Source organism: Macaca mulatta, chromosome 3 (genome assembly GCF_049350105.2).
Source record: "Macaca mulatta isolate MMU2019108-1 chromosome 3, T2T-MMU8v2.0, whole genome shotgun sequence".
Lineage (NCBI taxonomy): Eukaryota > Metazoa > Chordata > Mammalia > Primates > Cercopithecidae > Macaca > Macaca mulatta.
In genome coordinates this window covers 175,777,459-175,799,488 of record NC_133408.1, presented here as the reverse complement: position 1 = coordinate 175,799,488, position 22,030 = coordinate 175,777,459, and the positions used below count along the sequence as shown (strand labels likewise).

The 22,030-nt window shown below is 35.4% G+C and overlaps 1 protein-coding gene, 1 long non-coding RNA gene and 1 other non-coding gene across 6 annotated transcripts in view; 2 read left to right on the top strand and 1 right to left on the bottom strand.

Moving 5' to 3' along the window:
• Positions 1-22,030, top strand: part of MTPN (myotrophin) — a 49,410-nt gene that overhangs the window by 4,147 nt on the left and 23,233 nt on the right. For all 4 annotated transcript variants that reach the window (XR_013414658.1, XR_013414659.1, XR_013414660.1 and 1 more), the window contains 1 exon segment: positions 21,208-21,321. Coding sequence is in view for 1 of the 4 variants with exons in the window: in NM_001260744.1 (NP_001247673.1) it covers positions 21,208-21,321 (114 nt within the window). In the remaining 3 variants the exon portion in view is untranslated.
• On the top strand, positions 10,818-13,054 carry LOC144339980 (uncharacterized). Its single transcript, XR_013415629.1, has 2 exons — positions 10,818-10,918; positions 11,359-13,054. It is a non-coding gene; the product is annotated as an uncharacterized LOC144339980 (long non-coding RNA).
• Positions 12,175-12,281, bottom strand: LOC114677159 (U6 spliceosomal RNA). Its single transcript, XR_003728466.2, has one exon. It is a non-coding gene; the product is annotated as a U6 spliceosomal RNA (small nuclear RNA).

The following is a 22,030-nucleotide window of genomic DNA, read 5'->3' as shown; positions in this document are numbered from 1 at the left end:
TATATTTTCTTTCTTGATTATTTTCTTATAGTCAAGAAAAATATAGTCCAGGCTGGAAAGAAGCAGGAAAAATTGACCCCTTCCTGGTCAGTTTACACAGTGTAGGTGGAGGGATCTCTTTATAACATGAATGTAAGCATGCAGTCTTTTTCAGCCAGTCTCCTTCACTGCCCTTAAAATATTAATACTTCTGTGATTTCTCATTGCTTATTTTAAAAGGGCCAACTCCTGGTTGGTTTGGTGTACTAGACCACTATTATCTCATCTGGGCTTGCTTTTCTACACTTGCCTCTCTGTAAGCACTCTGCTCCAGATCCTACCATCCTGTTTCTTCTTTGTAGATCTTTTCATGTGTTCTTTCAACCTCCTTGACCAAGTCTGCTCACCTCAGTCCCTAACCCCCAACCTGGTAAACTCCTGTTTACCCTCCTAGGTAAGTATCACCTCTTCCAGAAAAACATTTTGACTTCACATAGAGTGCTGCTGCTTTTACTGTTTTGCTCATCAGATTGCTGTGATTTTGTTTACATCTGTCTTCATTAGGCTCTGAACTCCTGGAGGGTAGATAATATATTCTTTTTCATCTTTCTGTCTCCAGCATAGCGCCAAGGAATTTTACCCATTAAAAGCATGTTTCTAGTAAGAAATTCATTTTATTCTTAACTTAGCAATAATTTCAACATACTTCTTTAATTACAGAATAATAATTACCATTGACTGGATGACTTACATTGTCAGGTACTAGAAAGCACTCTGCAAGATGTTTTAGCTAAGTTTTTATTTGCTTCTTACCACAGTGTTTCAGTATAGGTAATAATCTCATTTTAAGGGTGAAGAACCTGAGGCTTAGAGAACTGAAGTAACTTGACAGGGTCACAAATTAAGTAGCATAACTGGAATTTAAACCCAGAACTGTCTGAATCTATAGGCTCTGTGTGTGTGTGTGTATTTATAACCAGATCAGTTTGCTTTAAAATGGTTGTTTTTAGCTAACAGCACTTCGGAATTAAGAAAATGAGAAAGAGGCTTGTAAGAAGTAGGCACAACTAATTAGCTCTGACTGTGAATGAAGACAAAAATGGCGACCATATTTTAAAAATTGTAAATGTAACAATTCAGAAATAATTAGCATAGAGGCAAACATCTCTGTAAACTTAAACTCTCATCAGAGACTGTCATCACTCAAGACGTGTCCGTAAGAGTGACTGATAGCCTGCAGAATGTTTTTTTGTATTTATAGTCACATATAATCTTACCTTATAATTTATGTTCCTAATTGTGATCCTACACAGTCCAGAAAAGGTTAAATTTTGTTTGCCTTTTTAGAAAGAAAAATAACTAAATTATTGAGATTTATATTCATAATTATTTAAATAATACCAGTAACACTTTGAAAAAAGTGTGTTTATAAAATTTTATGTATTTGAGGATTGTGATGCAGTATACAGGTATTTCATTTACTTAACAGTAAGCCATGAGCATTATTAACAATGTTAACCCTATTTTAGAGATTTTAGAGGCAGAGATTAAATAACTTGCTCAAGATCATAAAGTTCTTAAGTGGTAAAGCTGAGATTTGAACTCACTTCCTTGGGTTCTGAAGGAGTTTCAAAGCCCCATGCTGTTACTACTTCAGCATACCCTTGACCTTCATTTCTCAATAAGGCCAGATAACTAGGGGAGTACTATAATATGGAGTAAATAGTAAAGATAAACAATCACAGCAGGATGGTAATTATACATTGAGACTACTAAAAGGTGAGCTTTGTGGTGGATTTTGAAGATCCAACGCCCTTACAGGTGAGTGCTTGTGAGTTGCCTTGATAAATAGCCCCTTATAATCTTCAGCAGGTCTAATAGATGTACGCTCTTGTTTACATGTACTTCTGTTTCACTTGCTGTGAAATAGAAGCCTGGTCTCTAACTTCCCTTTCTCTGTGGTTTCCTTTCCCTCCAGCCTCCATTCTAATTACATCTGCCATTGACACTCTAATAGACTTGAAAAGCAACAATTGTGCACCATGTGAAAGGATAGAATCTCTTGAACCTGAGAAAGATATCAGTTCTAATCTTTAGAAATTGCAAGAGTTATTGAGATCACTTTTCACTTTCCTAATAAAATAGCCAATTTAAAAGAGGCCCTGATTCAATCTACTTCGCATTTATTGGTTTTAGGCAGCTTCCTTTTTTTCTTCTTCTTTAAATTATTAGTTTCTTTCTTATAAAAATATATCACTATGTGTTGCCCTTTCTACGGAAGGGCTGGTGACCCATTCAGAAAGCATATGTCAGCTTGTATAAGACACAAGTGTCCTCAGTAGACAGAGAAACTTTAGTATAGATTCTTTTCTAATTATTAATGATTTTAGTCTTTTTAAAAAATATATAAAATAGAGGAAGATCTTTTTTTACATTGGAACATAAATGTTCATTCAGATGTACAGAGGCTATATAGAGTGTTTTGGTTTGAGATTCTAAGCATTGTCCTTTTATTAGCACAGATAATTAAAATTGTAATGAATTAAAGCTGATTTAAATTATGAAAATATTATGTGCTTGTTATTTTAAAAAGCAAAGCTGTATTGAATAAAGTAAAATATCCCATTGACTATTATTCCTATGTGGTTCCTCTCTTTAAAATATAAAATTGATTAGGTGTTTTTAAAACAGAAAAGAATAAAGAAGACAAAAATTGGCCAAAATTTTACTATTTAGATAACTCCTAACTTTTAAAAAGTAAAATTAAATTAATTCAGATATGGATTTTAAAATGCCACAGTTAGGACTGAAAGGTAAAGGTCTCCCCTTCCCAGTGCCTGTGAACAAATCAGCCATTCTTAACAGGTCCATGTAATTAATTTCAGAAAACCATTGAAAATTTACTTACTTATCTGTTTTTCCCACTTAAAAAGCTCTATAAACACTTCTGCACTTTGCTTTCCACATTGAAGTGTATTTATTCTTCCCTTTTTAAATGGTGAGTAGTATTCCATTTTCTGGATGTTCATTTAACTATTCCTGTGTGATAAACATTTTGTTTCCAGTGAATCTTTGCAATTAAACAGGATTATAGTGATCACCTTTGTACATATACCTTGACAACTCTGGAGACTGTATCTGCATGACTCTCTTCATGAGTTTCATCAGCTTAGGCACACATTGGCAGACATGAGACTGATGGTCCCCTCACACCATCAACAGCACTGAGCATCATCAGACTTTTTAGATTTTGCCATTTGGATAGGTGAAAAATGATTGTTTATGTATTTTGTTTATTTTTCTTTTAGTTGGACTGTTTCTTATTGGTTTGTATAAACTCTATAAATTAGGGAAATCAGTTTTTTATCATGTTTTGCAAATACTGTTCCCAGTTAGTCTCTTGACTTCATTTATTTTCTTGTTCTACAATGGTCTTTTACTTTTTGTGGGGTTAAATGTATCACTTTTTTTCTCTCATTTGTGACTTGGATTTTGTATCCTGTTTACAAAGACCTATTCTCCTCTGTAAAATTACAAATAAATTAGCTCTTCTGGAACTTCATTTTTTCTTCCATTTTGGACATTTGACCTTTCCATTATTTATTTTGAAGTAAGGCATGAAATAAGTATATAGTTTTTTTTGGGTTTTTTTTTTTTGACAGTTCTCATACCATTTATTATTATAGTTCCTCTTTACTAATAATTTGAACCATCATCTTTATCATAAACAGATTTCTTGCTCTTTTTCTATCTGTACCAAACTGATTTAATGATGTGCAGTTTCAAAGTATGTTTTAGTATCTCCCTCTCACATTCTCTTTAGGATTTTTGCAGGTGATTCGTTACAATTTTTTTTTCCCATAATCTCAAGAAAAATAGGATGATTTGAACCTACCTAAAACTTAACCTGTATCTTTTAATAAGCATTAAGCATTTTTTTTTTTCTGGAATGCTGGGATCATGTGATCTGTGGAACATAATACTTTAACTTTTAATTCTTTATGAATCATCTTAGGATAGGAGGTTGTCATGCACTGTGAGACTATGCCATGTCAAAGATTTGAAACAGAAGTGTGTTTAGATAATCAAATCACAGCAAAGTTGGTAATTAAAGTTACTTTATGGTATTACATCAAAGGCCACCTTGTAATAAGAAAAATGACTGAAAGTAATTTTTTTGCAGCTATATCTTTACTAAATAATTCTGATAAGCTTAGAAGCTTGATTTTTTTTTTTTTTTTCAGTCCGCAGAAAATTACCATTGTAAAAAGGAGCTGTGATTACTGAAAGGAAAGAAACCAAAATGTAAGAAGCTGACCCAAGAAAGTGAAGGGCAAAGAGCCATATTTACCTTAAAGTTTCAGAGGCCCCAGGCAATAATTAATATGTATAAGTGTAACCTTGAGCTTCACGGAAAGTTTAAAGTTGGTTACCTTTCCCTTATTTACAAAGTCAGAGACATGTATAACATATTTTAGGAAGATTTCAATTTGACATATAAAAAATAATGAGCATTTTGATACTTAGGCCTAAAGTAAGTATCTGAAAAATACTGAAAAATGTAGATAATAAAAAAAAAATTGTAGGCCAGGCATGATGAATCATGTCTGTAATCCCAACATTTTGGGAGGCTAAGGCAGGAGGATCTATCATTTGAGCCCAGGAGTTCAAGACCAGCCCGGGCAACATAGCAAGACTTCCATCTCAACAACAAAAAAATTATAGGTAGTAAACACTAAACATAGTACAATAGATGCTCATTATGGCGCTGTCCTTTAGGGATTTGGAATTGCATTATTGGTGAAACCATAGCATAGAAGCTAAATGTGTTGGCTTTGGAATTAGATCTTCCAGGTCTGGCCTTCTTACTAACTAGACACTCTGGGTGAATTAAGCACTCAGAGCTTGAGTTTCTTCAATTGGTGAAAATGGGAATGATTGTAATGCCTACATAAGAAGTGTAAGCTGTGTACCATTGTGCCTGACATATGGTAAGTGCTAGTAAATGTTAGCTGTTGTTACTAATCAGCATCCTCATAAATTTGTTTAGAAGCAAGATTACTTACAGAGCAACTAGTCCAGCTCCCTTATTTTATAGGTAAGGAAAAATTAGGTGTGAAAGCCCTTGACCAGTATCATACTGCTAATTGAGATTGAAATTTAAATGCAGTTTTCCTGAACTTGGATGAGGGTGGGTTGGTTGGTTGGTTGGTTGGTTTTCCACTACACCATTGTGTTTCCTAATGAAGTCATCTTATGCTAGATGTTACCTTTAATAAATTATTCTTTTTCGTCCTACTACATCTGCTTGGCAAATTTCTTCTTATTCTTGAAGTTTTATATTCAGGTCTGTTTTGTTCTGCATAACTTTCCCTGACTGCTTGTGCAATTTATCATTTCTTGGTGACATCTAATATAGAACTTGCTTGTTGTGTTTATGTTCTGTTGTAGTTTCTTAAATTTGAGAGCTTATGGGCTTCTGGCTTGACTAACAAGTTATTAGACTTGAATTTGAAAAACAGTGGCTTAATAAACTTAAATCTTGTTCTGTGCGGTATGTCTTTAATTTTTAAACTGCTAAAATGAGTTTCGTCTTAATGACTGGTTAAGAAAAAACCAAGGTACATTTATAAATATGGATCAGTTATTACCATTTAGTCACTTAAATAGTGCCTCACAAACTTGAGAATTCAGAAGCTCTTCTCCACCGCCCCCTCCAGCCCCCTAAAAAAATGTCTGCAGATCTTTAAGCTACGGTGCTTATATTGGGGCATTTTTCTGTTGACAGGGGTCATAGCACTTGAAGCTTCTTCCTGTGCTTGAGGAGTTCCCTACTTACATAGTATGAATCTTGATCAAAGGCAAGGTCTGGTGCTCACCACAACAAAAGCCAAAAAGGGCAAATAAATTGCTTTCTCTTGCCCACACAGGAAAAGAGCTCATAACCCAAACATGACTAATGGGATGCATCTATCCAGAGCTGATACAAATGCTCAGGCACAATAAAAGATGTAGTGGCAACAGTAAAACACCACTTTCCGAAAACAGCAGAGGTCGTGATGTGCCACTTGTAGCATCTCTTCTGTGCCCAGGTGGTTCTTGTGACAGATTTTGATTTCACAGATAGTCCCAGACTTAATTTTTTTTTTTTTTTGACATTACAATGATGCAAAAGTGATACATATTCAGTAGAAACTGTACTTCAGATTTTGAATTTTGATCTTTCAGAATCAAAGCTTTCAAAGTCAGAATCATATCATTGCTTAGGGATATGCATTATGGTACTCTCATGGTGCAGGGAGCCACAGCTCCCAGTCAGCCACTCAATCATGAGGGTAAATAACTGGTACTCTGCTGTGTATTGTAATGCCAGCTGTTTTTGACCAATGGTAGTGTTCTGAGCACATTCAAGGCGGGCTAGGCTAAGCTCTGATGGCAGTTTAGGTGTATTAAATGCATTTTCAATGTAACCCGATCATAAGTAGAGGAGCACTTGTATTTCTTGCTTTTAAGCATCCTTGTTTTCTGTCCATTTACTGAGTTTTGTTCTTCAGTCCTCCTCGCAGTTCTGGGAGCTACTTTTAATATCTTTTAATGTATTACATATCTATTAATCAGTCTAATTTAGTTTCTGTTGCTTGAAATTAAGAACCCTATACTAATTTTTACCTATTTATCTCACCTCATATGCTGTGGGTTTGTTGAAGATAGCAATTATCTTTGTATCCTCAATAGTTATCACATTGCCTGTTATCTGCGATACAGTTTGTTACATTTGTATTTAATTGGTATTTGCAGAAACTATCCCTTCCTTTGTTTTCAAAGTTGGTTTACCATACACTGCTTTATATGTTAACAGATGTTGTTAGTGTAAATGATGTTCTTTCATTTCCTCTCTTAGAAATAGTTCTAAATTTTCAAGCTCTTTGTTGTTTTAAACCCAATGAACTTTGTCCAACTTTCCACACTGTTGTAGTGACAGCAGTTGTATTAGTATAACAGCAACTTCCACGTGTAACCTCTCATGACTATCATTTTAGAATTTCAGTTAAGAATTTTTAACACTATACAGTCTCACTAAAAGTAAAGATAGTTTTGTGTGTGCTTCCTTGTGAAAAATAAGAATCATCCGTGCTTTTTACCTTGGTATTAAGAAACAAATGTTAAAACCTATGCTTAACACCACGTTACTTAGAACAATATAAAAGCATATGGACCCTAAAACTAAGTCCTTAGAAAACATTTATTATTATTTATTATTTTCAAGTTCTCTATAAGAGATACTACACTTTCATTTTGGATTTCAGTAGACCTGGGCTTGATTCCCAGCTCTGTCCACTTACTAACCTTGACCATGTTATTCAATTTCATCAAACCTCAGCTTTGTATCTGTAAATAGGGATTGTGATAATAATTCATGTTGTGTCCAAGTTTTAAAAGATAATGTAAATGTAAAATTTGCAAAGCATTGCTTAATACACTGAAATTCTGTAGTATGTATTTGCTGTTTGTATTGTCTGTATAGATCTCAGAGGAGGATTAGAGAGGCCAATGCTTAATAGCAAGAGTTGGCAGACATGTTTTGTAAAGGGGCAGCTAGTAAATATTTTAGGCCTTGGCAATCACACAGTCTCTATCATAACTATTCATCTCTGGTGTTGTGCAAAAGCAATCATAGATGATATGTCAACAAATGAGTCTGTCTGAGTTCCAATAAAACTTTATTTACAGAAACAGCATGCTGACTTTGACCCGTGAGCCATAGGGTGCACACCTCTACATAACATTGAAGTTAGTAAAACTACTTTGTCTACTATAAGTTTCACTTTATTCTCAAGTTTTTGAGATATAAAAAAATTAAAATGTATAATATAAAACTTATTTTGGGCGTCAGCATTTCCAAAAACATTATTCAGAAATCTTTATGATTGAAAGATGTTGGACTGGAAAAGCAAGGCATGGAAAGCTGCTTGTGGATAGATAGAAGAGAGAGGGAGTTTGAATGAAATTCTCTAAAAGAAAAAGCACAGAATTTTTATACTAAATTTGAACCTTAGGCAAGAGGCCTAGATTTCTGAAAACGAGGAATCATTACTGTAATATACAAACAGGAACTAATTTAGAGTCTTAAACTGAAAGTAGATTCTGCAAAATATTTTCAGCTGCATGAGATCACCCTTCACCAAAAACGTTCCAGAATTTTCTTCCTAGCCCTAGTGTGAGTCCCATCCCTGGCTTGATTTCCAACTCCAGAAGTGAAAGAGAAGGCTAGTTAGCAGTTTTCACTGGTTCATTCATAATTCATGCAGCAAATACCATTTGAGCACCTACAGTGTTAGCCACTCAGATGAGTTTTCTTTGGTAGGTTTAGTTAAAAGGGTTAGAGAACAAGCAGCAGATAAGATGGTTGTATGGATTCTAAATACATTATTTCCCTTATTTAATACATGAAATGTGGATAAAACTTAGAAAGCAGCTATAAAGTTTGTTAAGATAAAGTTATATTTGGTTCCTTTCTCCTCTCTTCTTTCCCTCCCATCCAACTGTGGAGCCATGAATTAGAATCTTATAAATGAAGGTACTTTGTGGTTGTCAGTCTTTTTTCCAAATTGACATACTACCATAATGTTTTAAATGGATTTTCTTAATTTTGATAGTCTTTATATAAACACGTGTGTTTTGTTATTAAAATTTTAATTTCCCACAAGTAAGCTTTTAGAAAATACTTCACCATTTTCAGTTAGAAAATGTCTAAGTGTAATTAATTGCTTCTAAACCTTCCAAAGAAGAAAAATTGTGTGTATTTAATAGTAAATCAGCTGAAAACTAAAACTAAAATTTCTATAATTTGAATGACTGAAGTAGTCATTTTTGAAAGAAAAAAATGCCTAAGTTGAAGGTTGCAAGTAAATGTATAGATGGGATAACAGTTACTCATTATTTAAAATGAGTTCATATTTATATCATTGGAAGTTTGATGCATTTGGGAGGATGACATCAGCAAGAGAAAGTTCATTTGGTGTGACGTTAACATTTCAGAATACGTCAAGTAAGAGCAGGTTGATGTTATAACTTTGTCCTTTCAGACTTTCTTTCTTTCTGTTGTGCCATCTATCTGTTTTTCTGTATTGTAAAGTTCCAAATAAAGTATTAATGTTTGCTTTAAACCTTGTTTGCTTTGCCCCCTCAGTGGTAGATTTTACATATAAACCCATTGCTGTGTTGTAATTTATAATTGTGGTATTGTTTGACACACTGATATCAGTCCCCGGTACAGTAATATGTGATTCTTTTTTGCAAAGTTATATCCTAAATAAGGACTTTTAACCTGGGGGATTGGGTAGGGAGGAGGACAGAGAGAATTAGGAAAGGAGGGACTATATTATAACATTCATCTCAAATGGATCTGTCATTTTTATTAAACACTGCAGTCTTAAGGAATTCTGAATTCCTTAAGAATAATACTTAACTGTAATTGAAATTATTGGGGACTTCGACTCAACTATACAGAATTTTGTAAATTTAATACTTTTGCTGCTTTCTATTGTCAAGTGTCCAATATTTAATTTACATGCTGTGGTACAAAGTGGTTACACATATGCTAATTTAGTCTACTGTTTGTTAGGTAGCTTTTGGGACACTGATCTCTTGTGACAGTACGGTATGTACCTATGCCTTGGAACTCAGTGGCAGCAATGCAGCAATGTGTACATGTGTACATACCTTACAGATCAAAGGAAGAGTATTATTTGTTTCTTTTCACCTGAAGAAAGGCCTAAAAAACATTCTGTGTAGGAGTCGGCCATTTCACTTAGAAATAGCATAAAGAGTACTATTTCATTGTAGTGTTTATTATTCAAATAAACTTAATGCTATATAATAGAGGCCTGTAAGAAGTACTAGTCTAGTGAATAATCCCCACCAAGCCACACTGTAGAGGAGCATGAAAAGATTTTGCTGTTGAAGAGAAATTCTGAAACTGTTAAAAGCATACCACTTATTTGTTAATATGTTTGTGTTTCATTTTAAAACTAGGAGAGTAAGGGAGAAAAAAATTGAAAAAAGGTGGGAAAAATGGAGTGAACAGTGGCAGTCTTTTAAAAACCATGTAATTTCATATTAATTTAACCGCCTCCAGATTGGTTTTTCACAGATTTGGTTCTGTCCCTAAGTAATATTCTTGCCATTAATAGAATACTTTAATATTTTAACCTTTATTTTCAAAATGGTCTGCAATTCTAGTATTGAGTTCTTTGCTCCATCAGTAATTTAGAAGATTTAGTATTGGTTTGGTTCTGTGTGTTTTGTGTGTTATTTTTGTTCATTCATTTGGGTTTTTTTTCTTATGTTTACTTTGTGCTAAAGCTTTTGGTATTAATTTTGCTTTATTGCATTAGGATTAGATAATGGGTTCTATAAGGTTTTAGACTTTGGAATGTACTGAAGTTTTCTTTGTTCTGTTAGAATTATATTTTATTAATATTCAGTGAAATAACGTACAATTTCCATAGAGCACAAAGTTAATATACATTAACAGTCTCATTAATTATTAATCATGCCTGCTATGTCCTTACCTGCCAAAGACTGAGATGATTATCACAGTCTCTCTGTGCAGTGCTACTTTTGTCAGTTGTTTTCTTGCCATTCTTCAGACAATTCATAACTAGCTTCACATTTTTTAAATGTAAAATGAATACCTTTTCCATTTACTTTTTTTGCTTTGATTCTACTTTATCATGTACTAATACTACTCTTCCTAGCTTTTTAGATTTATGTGCCGTGTGTGTGTGTGTGTGTGTGTGTGTGTGTGTGTGTGTGTGTGTGTATATATATATATATATATTTTTTTTTTTTTTTGAGACAGTCTCTCGCTTTGTCACCCAGGCTGGAGTGCAGTGGCTGGATCTTAGCTCAGCTCACCGCAAGCTCCGCCTCCCAGGTTTACGCCATTCTCCTGCCTCAGCCTCCTGAGTAGCTGGGACTACAGGCGCCCGCCACCTCGCCCAGCTAGTTGTTTTTTTGGGGGTTTTTTTTTTTGTATTTTTTAGTAGAGACGGGGTTTCACTGTGTTGGCCAGGATGGTCTCGATCTTCTGACCTTGTGATCCACCCGTCTCAGCCTCCCAAAGTGCTGGGATTACAGGCTTGAACCACCACGCCCGGCCGTGCCTAGTATATTTTTGACCATTAAAATTTTTTTTTCACATTTTCATATTTTGCTTTTAGGTATCTCTCAATAGCAGCTTCTGGTTGGCAATTTGTTTGCTTCTCTTTTTGTTGTTGTTTAACAAAATTCAAGATTCTTCTTTATCTTTAAATTAGACGTTAAGAGCCTAGCACATTGAACCTGTAATCCCAGCTACTGGGGAGGCTGGGGCAGGAGGATTGCTTGAGCCCAGGAGTTCAAATCCAGCCTGGACAAGGCAGTGAGATGTTGTCTCAAAAAAAAAAAAAAAAAGAAAGAAAGAAAAAAAGAGGTATATATCTCAAACTCTCTCCAAATATCATTGCTATAGATAGTTTCTCTCTGTAGTCCTCTGGAATTTGGTGTTCTGAGGAAGCCACAAATATGAGACCAGTCTAATTTAATTTTTTTGGCATTAATGTGATTTTGACTTTTTAATTTTGGGGGTCTTTTTGCTTTATCTAAAGAAATTCTAAAACTGTATTTTTGGGAGGGGGAAAATCAACTGAATTTTTGCCTATAACACACTGAGTTCTTACAATCTATCGGCTCAGGCCTTTCCTGAGTTCAGAAAACTTTTTAAAACTTTCTATTCCCGTTCTGGTTCTGTATCATTTGTAAGTTAGAACTTTACACTCCTAATACCAATCATCTTTTTCTTTAAACATTTGTACGACTTTATTACCTCGGTATTCTGGGAAAATTTCTTAAGTTTGTTCTCAAGTCTTTGCTTGAGTTTTCTTAATTTGAATAGTGTTTCCCAACTCTACTGACTATGGTACATATTTTAATTTTGCAATTGCAGTTTTAATTTCCTTGCTATATGTCACTTTCTCTGCAGCTTCCCTTTCCTATCAGCCTGTACCTCAGTTTGTTTACTTTGTGTGTTTGCCTGTTCTCTTCTTAAGACACCCTTACTTATTGAGCCCATGTCTTTTGGATTCCATTTTGATTACTCTGTAGATGTTTTCTAAAGTTAAGTTTCTTTTCTTTTTTTTAATTAAAAACCAAAAAAATGGGGACTGCTTCATGAATTTGCGTGTCTCCCTTGCAGAGAGGCTGTGCTAATCTTCTGTGTATCGTTCCAATTTTAATATATGTGCTGCCGAGGCAAACACTGAAGTTAAGTTTCTTATATTAAATCATTTCAGAGGTATGTATTTCCTTAGAGTTTTTTTTTCTTTATTTTCTTTTTCTACTACATTTTAGAGGAAATAATTTTCAATATATTTCTTTTGCCCAGTTAGGATGTGAGGATTGCCTCTGACCACACTTAAAACGTGCTTATGTACTAGAAGAATCCTAGTGCTGGTGGTTCTTTTATGTTCTCTATTGCCTAAGGCATAACTTCATTACATTGTTTAAAAAAAAACATGAAATCATGAAGACTGAAAAAGATAATTTTTTTTTAAAGAAAAAAAGTGTTAGGCTTAGCCCAAGCTTTATTACCTCTTCATGGTAGCTTGATTAGACCCCTCCCAGGCTGGGCTACATCTCCTTTTCTGTATTCCCAAAACAAACTCATAGCCTGTACCGCAGCTTTAATCACTTGATATAATTTAATCACATTGTATGAATGATTTACTTGTTGTCTTGCCTTTTATGGCTACAAATTCCTTGTGGGGAATGACTCCTTTTTCATCACTATCTCAGATGCTTGCCACAATTCCCAAAACTTTATAAGCTATCGGTAAATGTTTCATGAATGATTGAGTAACCAAATTGATGTCTTTGGAAAATATTAGAATAAACCATTTAATAAGCATAAAATACTAGAAGGAAAAAACAACTTGGCATTGTAAAGAGGAAAGTATACCATATAAGTTTCATTTCATTCTGTTGTTGCAGTAAAGCAGGAGGCAATACACTTCGTTTATCTTGATCTTAAAAATACAGATGTTCCATTAAAAAAAAAAAAAAAAGCAGATGTTCCTCCTGAATAATACTGACAAAGTAGAAAAATCTTCCCTTGCTTGTAGTACTGTTAAAAAAAAGCAAATAACTCAGTGGGGATAGCCAGGTAGCATATATTAAGCTCTAGGGATATTCCCTGTACAGCCAATAACATTGCTTTCAGAAATTAGATCTAAGACGTGTTCTATTTAATATTTAATTTCTCTTCTCTGGATTAAAAATAGTTGATGGCACACTCACCAAATTTTCATGAGAATAATATCATCAGGTTGAATCAGTGAATTTCACCATTTATGTTCTTCAGAGTCAGCTTAATCTAATTCTATACTTTACACTCTTAACATCTTAACCCACCCAAGAATAGGTTTCAGTAGCAAAGCCAGGCATAGGCAATGAGTGTTAGTGTTTCCACAAAGTACATAATCAACCCATAAGTACTTTTCCCCCAAACTCCAAGGCAAAGTGGTGTCTGTGACCCTATTTTAGGGACATTAAAATACAGAAAAATGTGTGCTTTGGAATCAATGAAATATGGAACTGTTATGTTGTATAAAATAAGAATTTTAGTGTTACAGGATATTTGATATTTATTACATGTCTAGAATTAGAATAAGTAAACTATGGTACATCCATTTGATAGAATATATGTATCTTTCAAGAATGATGTCTCGTGAAAGAATACATAGTGTGATGACAACTTTTTAAAGCAACTATTTTCATAGAAAAGGATTAAACACAATTATAGCAGAGTGGTAACAATGGTTGTATTTTGGATGGTAGGCCTTGCTAAAATAATTTGTAATTTCTAGATTTTATTTTATAAGTGGGTATGTGGTGGCAATGGGGTGGTGTATAACACTTATCAGGGGATCAGTTAGAAATCATGCTATACTGATTTTCTTTTTTTGAAGTTTCTAGACTGTTATAAAGATAATCTGAAATACTTACTGAAATTTGAATGTTTCAAAGATATCCTTGGGGAAATGATGGGGAAGGATGATTGGCTCAAAGTGTCATGAACTAAATCAGGGATCAGCACATGATAGGTCTCTCTGACCCATTAGTGACTCAAATTCAGGATAACAGCAAATCAATGAAAATATTTAGTTTAGTTACAGTGTGTTGTGACTGCCAAACACAATTAATAACCTAATGTAAAAATAAGAATTGCTTATGCTGTGTGTCTGCAAGGGATGGAACCATAACTAGTAAACAGTGAAGTTTCCAGTACTGAGAGCAGGAATGGACTGATCAGCAAGGTTCTCAATTACCTTTCATTAGAGATACTCAGTTATAGGTTGGGCAGACACAGCCAAGGATTGAAACATAGAATGGGTGGCTGAATGAGATGACATTCAGAGCCCCTTCCAACACCGAGATTGTATAACTTTCAGAGACCCTAATAACGTTTTTAAAATACCACTTTTTGAAGTAATAGCTGTTTGGTAGGCAACAGGTTGCATTGTGACAAAGCTGTTGTAAGTGTCTGTGGGAATTATTAAAATAAGACTGCTATGCACAAGTCACCCACAGACATTGTAGGCAGCATATAAACAAGTAAGACATTGCTCTTTCATTGTCCTTTCTTTAATGAAGTTTTTATTAAAGTATATAAATAACAAATACCTGATCGAATAGAGGTAAATGTAATGAGATACATATAAACAAGAACTATGAGGATTAAAGGAAGGCAATTATATATCAAGAATATTAGGAAAATACCAATAATATTTAACTTTTTTAAGTTGAAAAACCTGTCCAGTGCCCAATCCTAAAATGCCACGTGTCTTAGTCAGTTTAGGGTTGTTATAAAGGAATATCTGAGGCTGAATACTTGATAAAGAACAAGGTTTATTTGGTTCATGATTCAGTTGTCTAGCAAAGTTTAAGATTGGGCACCTGCATCTGTGAAGGGCCACAGGCTGCCTCCACTCATGGCAGAAAGTTAAGGGGAGCCAGGTGTGGAGAGGTCACATGGTGAGAGAGGAAGCAAGGGAGGGAGGAGGTGCCAGGCTCTTATTAACACCAGCTTTCACAAGAAGTAATGGGATAAGAACTCAGTTATCCCGTACCCAGTGAGAACATTAATCTGTTCATCAGAGATCCCGCTCCCATGACCCAAACACCTCTCTTTAGGCCCCCACCTCTAATATTGGGATCAAATTTCAACATGAGATTTTCCTGGACACACATCAAAATTATAGCACTACGCTTTGGCATTGGAATAAATGATACAATAATTAGTTTCTCCTCTGACGTGGAACTCACCAACTTATAGATGTAAACTGGTCATGCATTGTCACTTTTTTTTTTTTTTTAATTTTTTAACAGTAAGAGGAATTCAGGTTAGGACCGAGGAAGACTCAGAGAAGCTAATCTCAGGTTGCCAGAATGTAATCTTAAGACCTTTCTTGGGTTCCATTTGGTTTAGAATTTCACATAGACTTTCTCCTTTCCACTATAATCTAAATCCTCATCTTACTCTTAGAGGCACCAGAAGTCAACCCATCCTATAGCATGTTATGGTTTCTATGGTGGTTCCAGATAGAGTGTATGTATTTAATTTAAACTACTCACTAGAATAGGCTATGAAGTAGTAGAGTTTCATATGTGTATTATGTGTATACATTACGTATGTTACTTACATATATGGAATATACCATATTTAGAGAAAATAGCTTCAAAACAACTTAGTATGTTTTAATATAATACAGTCTAGGTTGTGTATTTAATAACTGACAGACTTCATTTTGCAATGAAAGGAAAGAGTTTTAAGAGTAAAGCTTTGTATTTGCAACATGGAGACCCTTGACCTCAGCATAAATGGTTATGGTAATAGTGTTGAGGGTGGAAGCCAAATTAGAGTGGACAGTGAAACACTGGAGATAGCAAATATAGACAATCCTTTTGTAAAGTTTAGCCCTGGAAGGGAGGAAAGAGAACAGTAACTGAAGGGCAGATGTCAAGTCCCATGAGAGGTTGCTGCTGTTGCTTTCTTAGTGGAAGAGCTGTGAATGGCACATGCTGGTGAGAAGGAGCCAATGAAACAGGAGAGGTTGAAAACACCATCAAGAAAAGAAATAAACATGAAGTTTCCCCAAAAAAAGAAAGAAGGGACGATATACAGAACATAGGTGAGGGGTGGCTTTTGATAGGATGAGAGGATGGGTCAGTTCCAAAAAGGTGTGGTAGAAGTTCATGAGGGAGATCATGTCTGAAGGCAGTCTTCTGTATAAAGAAGGATATGGGCTTATCTGCTGAGATTGAAGGGGAAAGAGAATACAGAAAAGTCTAAGGCCTATAATAAGTAGAAGAGGTTTAAAATAGTCTCTGTGGAAAGTGGAAGAGCCAGAGGAAAAGGAAAACATGTAACATTTCCATGTGAGCTAAGGAACGTGTTGGGATTGCGTATCTCTCTTCTCTATCCCCAGAATTTGGGAAAGAAAATTAGGTTTTGTTTTTCTCTGCAGCCGGTAACGTTTTATGAAGTTAGAATGAAGATTACAGAATAGATGACTTTATCTCTGCTGATGTCACTAAGGCCTAGAGTATAGGCTGGAGGCAGGGAAGAAAGGAACTATATAGAGCAATATCTTCCTTTCCTATTTCATCACTACTGTTGGACCTGCCACCCATCAAGACTGCTGAAAACCTGGTCATTCAGCACGCCCTAACCATGGGATCTGCAGATAAAGACAGCTTTAATTCTTCCTTTTCAAAATGGATGCCTTTTATTTCTTTTCATGCCTGGTTGTACTGATTAGAACTGCTAGTGCAACACTGAAGTTGTAAGAACAGACATCGTTGTCTTGTTCCTGATCTTAGGAGGAAAGCATTCAGTCTTTCACCGATTAAGTATGATCTTAAATGTAGGTTTTTTGTAGGCCAAGGAAGTTTCCTTCTTATCCCAGTTTGCTAAATTCTGATGAGAAATGCATATTGGGGTTTTTTTTAATCCATTGAGATGATCAATCATATGGCTTTCTCTGTTTGTTAGAATGGTAAATTATATTCACTGACTTTTCGAGTATTAAATCAACCTTATTCCTGGGATAAACGCCACTGGGTCATGGTATATCATCCTTTTTACATAGTGTTGGATTACATTTGCTAAAATTTTGTCTAAAATTTTTCCATCACTTTTCATGAGGAACATTGGCATACAGTATTTTCTTATAACATCTTTGTCTTGTTTTAGAATCAAAGTAATGCTGAACTCATAGAATGAGTTGAGATAACATCCCATCTCTTCCATTTTCAGGAAGAGTGGGTAGAATTGGTATTACTTCTTCCCTTAAATGTCTGGTAGAATTTACGGTGGTGCCATCTGGAGTCTGAAGGTCTCTTTGTGGGGAGGTAATCTGGCTGTCTGTCGACCGATATTGGTACTTTGTCTCTTCGCCCTTTTCCTGATGACGTTTGCTAGAGGCTTATCAGTTGTATTGATCTTGAAGAATCAGCTTTTGATTCCTCTCATTTTTCTGTTTTCTGTTTCTTTGATTTTTACCCTGATCTTTATTCTTTTCTCTGCTTATTTTGGATTTAATTTTTTTCTAGTTTCTTATGATGGAAATACAAAGATTATTCATTTGAAATCTTTCTATTTTTCCAGTACAGGCGTTTAGTGCTATAAATTTCTCTATAAGTACCACTTTGCTAAGGCCCTGCTGACAAGGATTTTTTTCTGTCAGTCACACAAAGCCTTTTCAGTCTCATCATCTTTTTGTCTGCTAAAATAAGAATTGTAATGTAAATGTCTGAAGGGATAAAGGAGAAAGTTTAAACTCACAGCTCCATTTCATAGGCATTTTGCACTCGTATTAAAAGTGCAAGGGAGGATATAACATTTTTTATTTTTTGAGACGGAGTCTCGCTCTGTCGCCCAGGCAGGAGTGCAGTGGTGCAATCTCAGCTCACTGCAGGCTCTGCCTCCCGGGTTCACGCCATTCTTCTGCCTCAGCCTCCCAAGTAGCTGAGACTACAGGTGCCCGCTACCATGCCTGGCTAATTTTTTGTGTTTTTTAGTTGAGACGGAGTTTCACCGTGTTAGCCAGGCTGGTCTCGATCTCCTGACCTCGTGATCCTCCCACCTCGGCCTCCCAAAGTGCTGGGATTACAGGCGTGAGCCACTGCACCTGGCCCTGGAGGATGTAACATTTTTGATTCACGGAAGTATCTTTGACAAATATCTTATTGATGATTTATTGCACTTGTTTATTTGCTTTGTGTCACTCTAAAGTCTCATCCAGTTAATCCTGTCCAGCTAATATTAATAGAAAGGAAATGTTAATAATGGGAGGAAAACTAATTTTATCTGAATTGTTAAGCATTCCTTGCCTCAACAACATTTTTGTAGTTGTGAATAAAGACTAAGGTGGTGTGCCAGTTTGCCCTTCCTATTTAAATTTGATTTTGAATATAAAGAATGTTACAATAAATAATGTCTTTAATTATTCATATTTCATTATACAGAAACCTGCCTTAATCCTATTTTGAATAATCTTTTATATCTAGTATAAGCCAGTACCAGGAATCTACAAAAGTAGTAGTTAACCTTTATTAAATATAATAGCCTTCATTAAACATTTATTAAACAATGTGTCAGGCACTATGCTAAACACTTTGCATGAGTTATCTCTTCTAATGAAACACTGAAACCCTGTGAAGTGTAGGTATTTCTATTCCCAATTTACAGATAAGGAAACTAAAATTTAGAAAGTACCTGGTCTCTGGTCCCACAACTGAATGGTAGAGTTGGAGTGCTAACCTGGTCTCCAGTGATTTTAGGCACATTATACATCCTTATATATACCTTATATATATACATATTACATGTATATACATTATGCATTCCTTCTATATCCTGATTTATAGGAGGCCCTGTTGTAATGCATGTATCAGATACTGACTTAAGTAAACAATCCATTAGAAATTATTGCTTTGAATTATTGAAGTAGTCTTAGATTGTTTTATCATCTAATATTTCAGAATAGGAAAATGCTTTCTGATGAAACTCTTCATCATGAAACTCCAAAAATATATATATTTGAAATACACATGTGGGCTAGAATTTGGAAACACTCTATAATGTAGTTCCCTTGTGCCTCACTGACACCATTGGTTGCTATGGTAGACAGTTGATATCACCCTTCTCTCAGAATGCTTAAAAATAAGTGAATTCATATTTGAGTATACCTATTGTTACATAGATAATACTTATAGATAATAGCTAACCGTATTTCTGTATTAGCTAATATGATATTTAAGTGCTTTACATGAATCATGTAGTTTAACCCTAACAACTCCATGAGCCGTAGGTACTGTCATCTCTGCACATAGAAAGTAACTTGCCGAAGGTCTAATGGTGATGGAGAACCTGTTCTTAACTCCCACATCATACTGTAGGAAAATATAAAGAAGAAAACATATAATTTCTACTGTCAAGGAATTTGCATTGTGTTGGGAAAGAAGGCATACACAAAGTTGTAAGGGTACCATATATTTAAATACTAACTGATTCTTGTGAGTTTTACGAGAAGGAGAGCTTACTGTTACTATCATGGAAAATTTCATAGACAGAGTAAATCTTAAATTTGATTGAGGTTTGTAGGACCTATAGTATTTAAATTAATGGGAAGGTAAGTGACAAAGGGGAGGGGGAGTTTGGAGTATGTGTGTTTGAAAGAATGGTTTATAGTGGCTGTAAAATGATAGGGCTCTGAACATCTTGATTCAGGGTATGGCTTGATGAGTTGACCAAAATATGCTAAGTGAGTAATAAGATTGTTGAGAAAATAAACTTTGTTTGTTTGAGCCAGGGTCTCACTCCTATAACCAAGGCTGGAGTGTAGTGGCAGGGTCATGGCTCACTGCAGCCTCAACTTCCTGGGCTCAGGTGATCCTCCTACCTCACCTCCCAAGTAGATGGATCACAAGAGCATGCCATCACGCCTGGCTGATTTCATGTTTTTAGTAGAAATGGGGTGTTGCCACGTTTCCCATGCTGGTCTTGAACTCCTAGGCTCAAGTGGTGCACCAGTCTTGGCCTCCCAAAGTGCTGAGATTACAGGTGTGAGCCACCACACCCGGCTGAGAGGATAAACTCTTTAGAATGTTTTGCTCCTCAGTAAAATCTGAACTCTCCTAAGAGGGAAGGGGCAAATACTGAAATAGAAGCAGCATGTTGGTACAGAAAGAGAATGGGTTTAAATCTCTGTTACTAGCTGAACCACAAAAAGTTATTTAACCTCTTTCAGCTTTAGACTTTTCATATATTAGATGGAGGTTTTCTCTTCTTGGGGTAGTTTGAAGATTAGAAATAATGGGTGTACCACAGTGCCAGATGTGTTGCAGCTGGTCCATAGAGAAAGTAGTCATCATTTTTAGTCTCTGTTAATCTTCAGTGAATGAAAATGACTTTTTTAGACTTAAGTTCATTTTTCTGGCACTGTGCCTCCATTCATCACCAGGATTGTCATGTTCTTCTGAAAGCCCCGAGGTCCTTTTTTTATAGCACTTGTATTTTGAAATTATATGTTTAATTATGTGATTATTAGTATCTGCCCCCCAACCCCAGATGGTAAGCTTCATACAGTCAGGAGTCATGTCTGATTTTGCTGACCACTGTCTTCCTACTGTCTAGCACAGTGCCTGCAACACAATTGGACTTTACTGCATGTTAAATGAAATAAATTCTTAATACCTAATACTGAAATTACATTGTGATATTGATGACTGCCTACATCAAAATGGGAATACTTTCTTTGAAGAATTAAAATACATGTAATATGAACTGTGTAAAACATCAGTGCTTGAACGCACTAGTCTTTTGTGGTCACATATTGACATTATGCTGATTGAACTCCTTAGAAATGGAGGACAGTAATGTATTTCATTACATTTATCATTGTTGGATATTGTTTTCAGCTTAACTAATCGTGGCTTGAATTTCCATCATACTGTATGTTAACTCTTGTGCAGAATTTCAAGTTTTTGGTTATTTTATTTTGCAAGAAATGTTAATTGTTTCATGAAACACGGCTTTAAGAAAGTAAAAATATCTGGTGCCTCATTTCACTTCTTCAGTCTTCCGTTCATATAAGTATTGTTTTCATTTGCTTTTCTTATAAGGGAGAAGATGTCAACCGGACACTAGAAGGTGGAAGGAAGCCTCTTCATTATGCAGCAGATTGTGGGCAGCTTGAAATCCTGGAATTTCTGCTGCTGAAAGGAGCAGATATTAATGTACGTAGAGGACATGATCGTTCTTGAAAAAAATTTCTGTTAATATGCTATAGGTAATTGTTTTCTATAGATTATAAAATAGTTATTTGTAGAAACTTCATTTTAAATAAGAATACAGTCTGAAATTATGCCAAATTGCCTATAACTTAGAAATACAGAGGTGGGATTTTTAAAAATAAGCCAAAAAAACTGACTTTTTAAAGCTGACAAAAATTGAAGGTTAGGATGTTTCCCCCATGGCTGTTGCTTTTCAAGTTCTAAAGCTTGGGGAGTTAGCACTATCTGTGGGTAACAAATGGCTATGATGTAATAAAGCATAGGACTCTGCAGTCATAGGCTAAATCTGAACTGGATTATTGGACAAAGGTCAATGGGCAAGTGGTCAGAAAAGTGCAGTCATCTTCCAACTTTAGCCTTTTGTAGCTTCTGTATTTCAAGGGATGCCATGCTGTCTGGCCTTTTTACCTAGTCATTGGCTGTGTTTTACCCCGTCTTCCTTTACTGGACCACATTGGCATTTCTACAGTTGTGGGGAATCAAGGCTTAGAGAGGCTAAATAACAGTACCACAGTAAGTGGCAGAGCCAAGATTTGAGCTGAGGTCAAAGCCCTGCTCCCTATGCTCTACTACTCCGACTCCTAAGGAAAGACATTGCTCATGGGCCTGGGTCTCTGGTGGCTCTAAGAGACTAGACACTTGACTCTGTGGA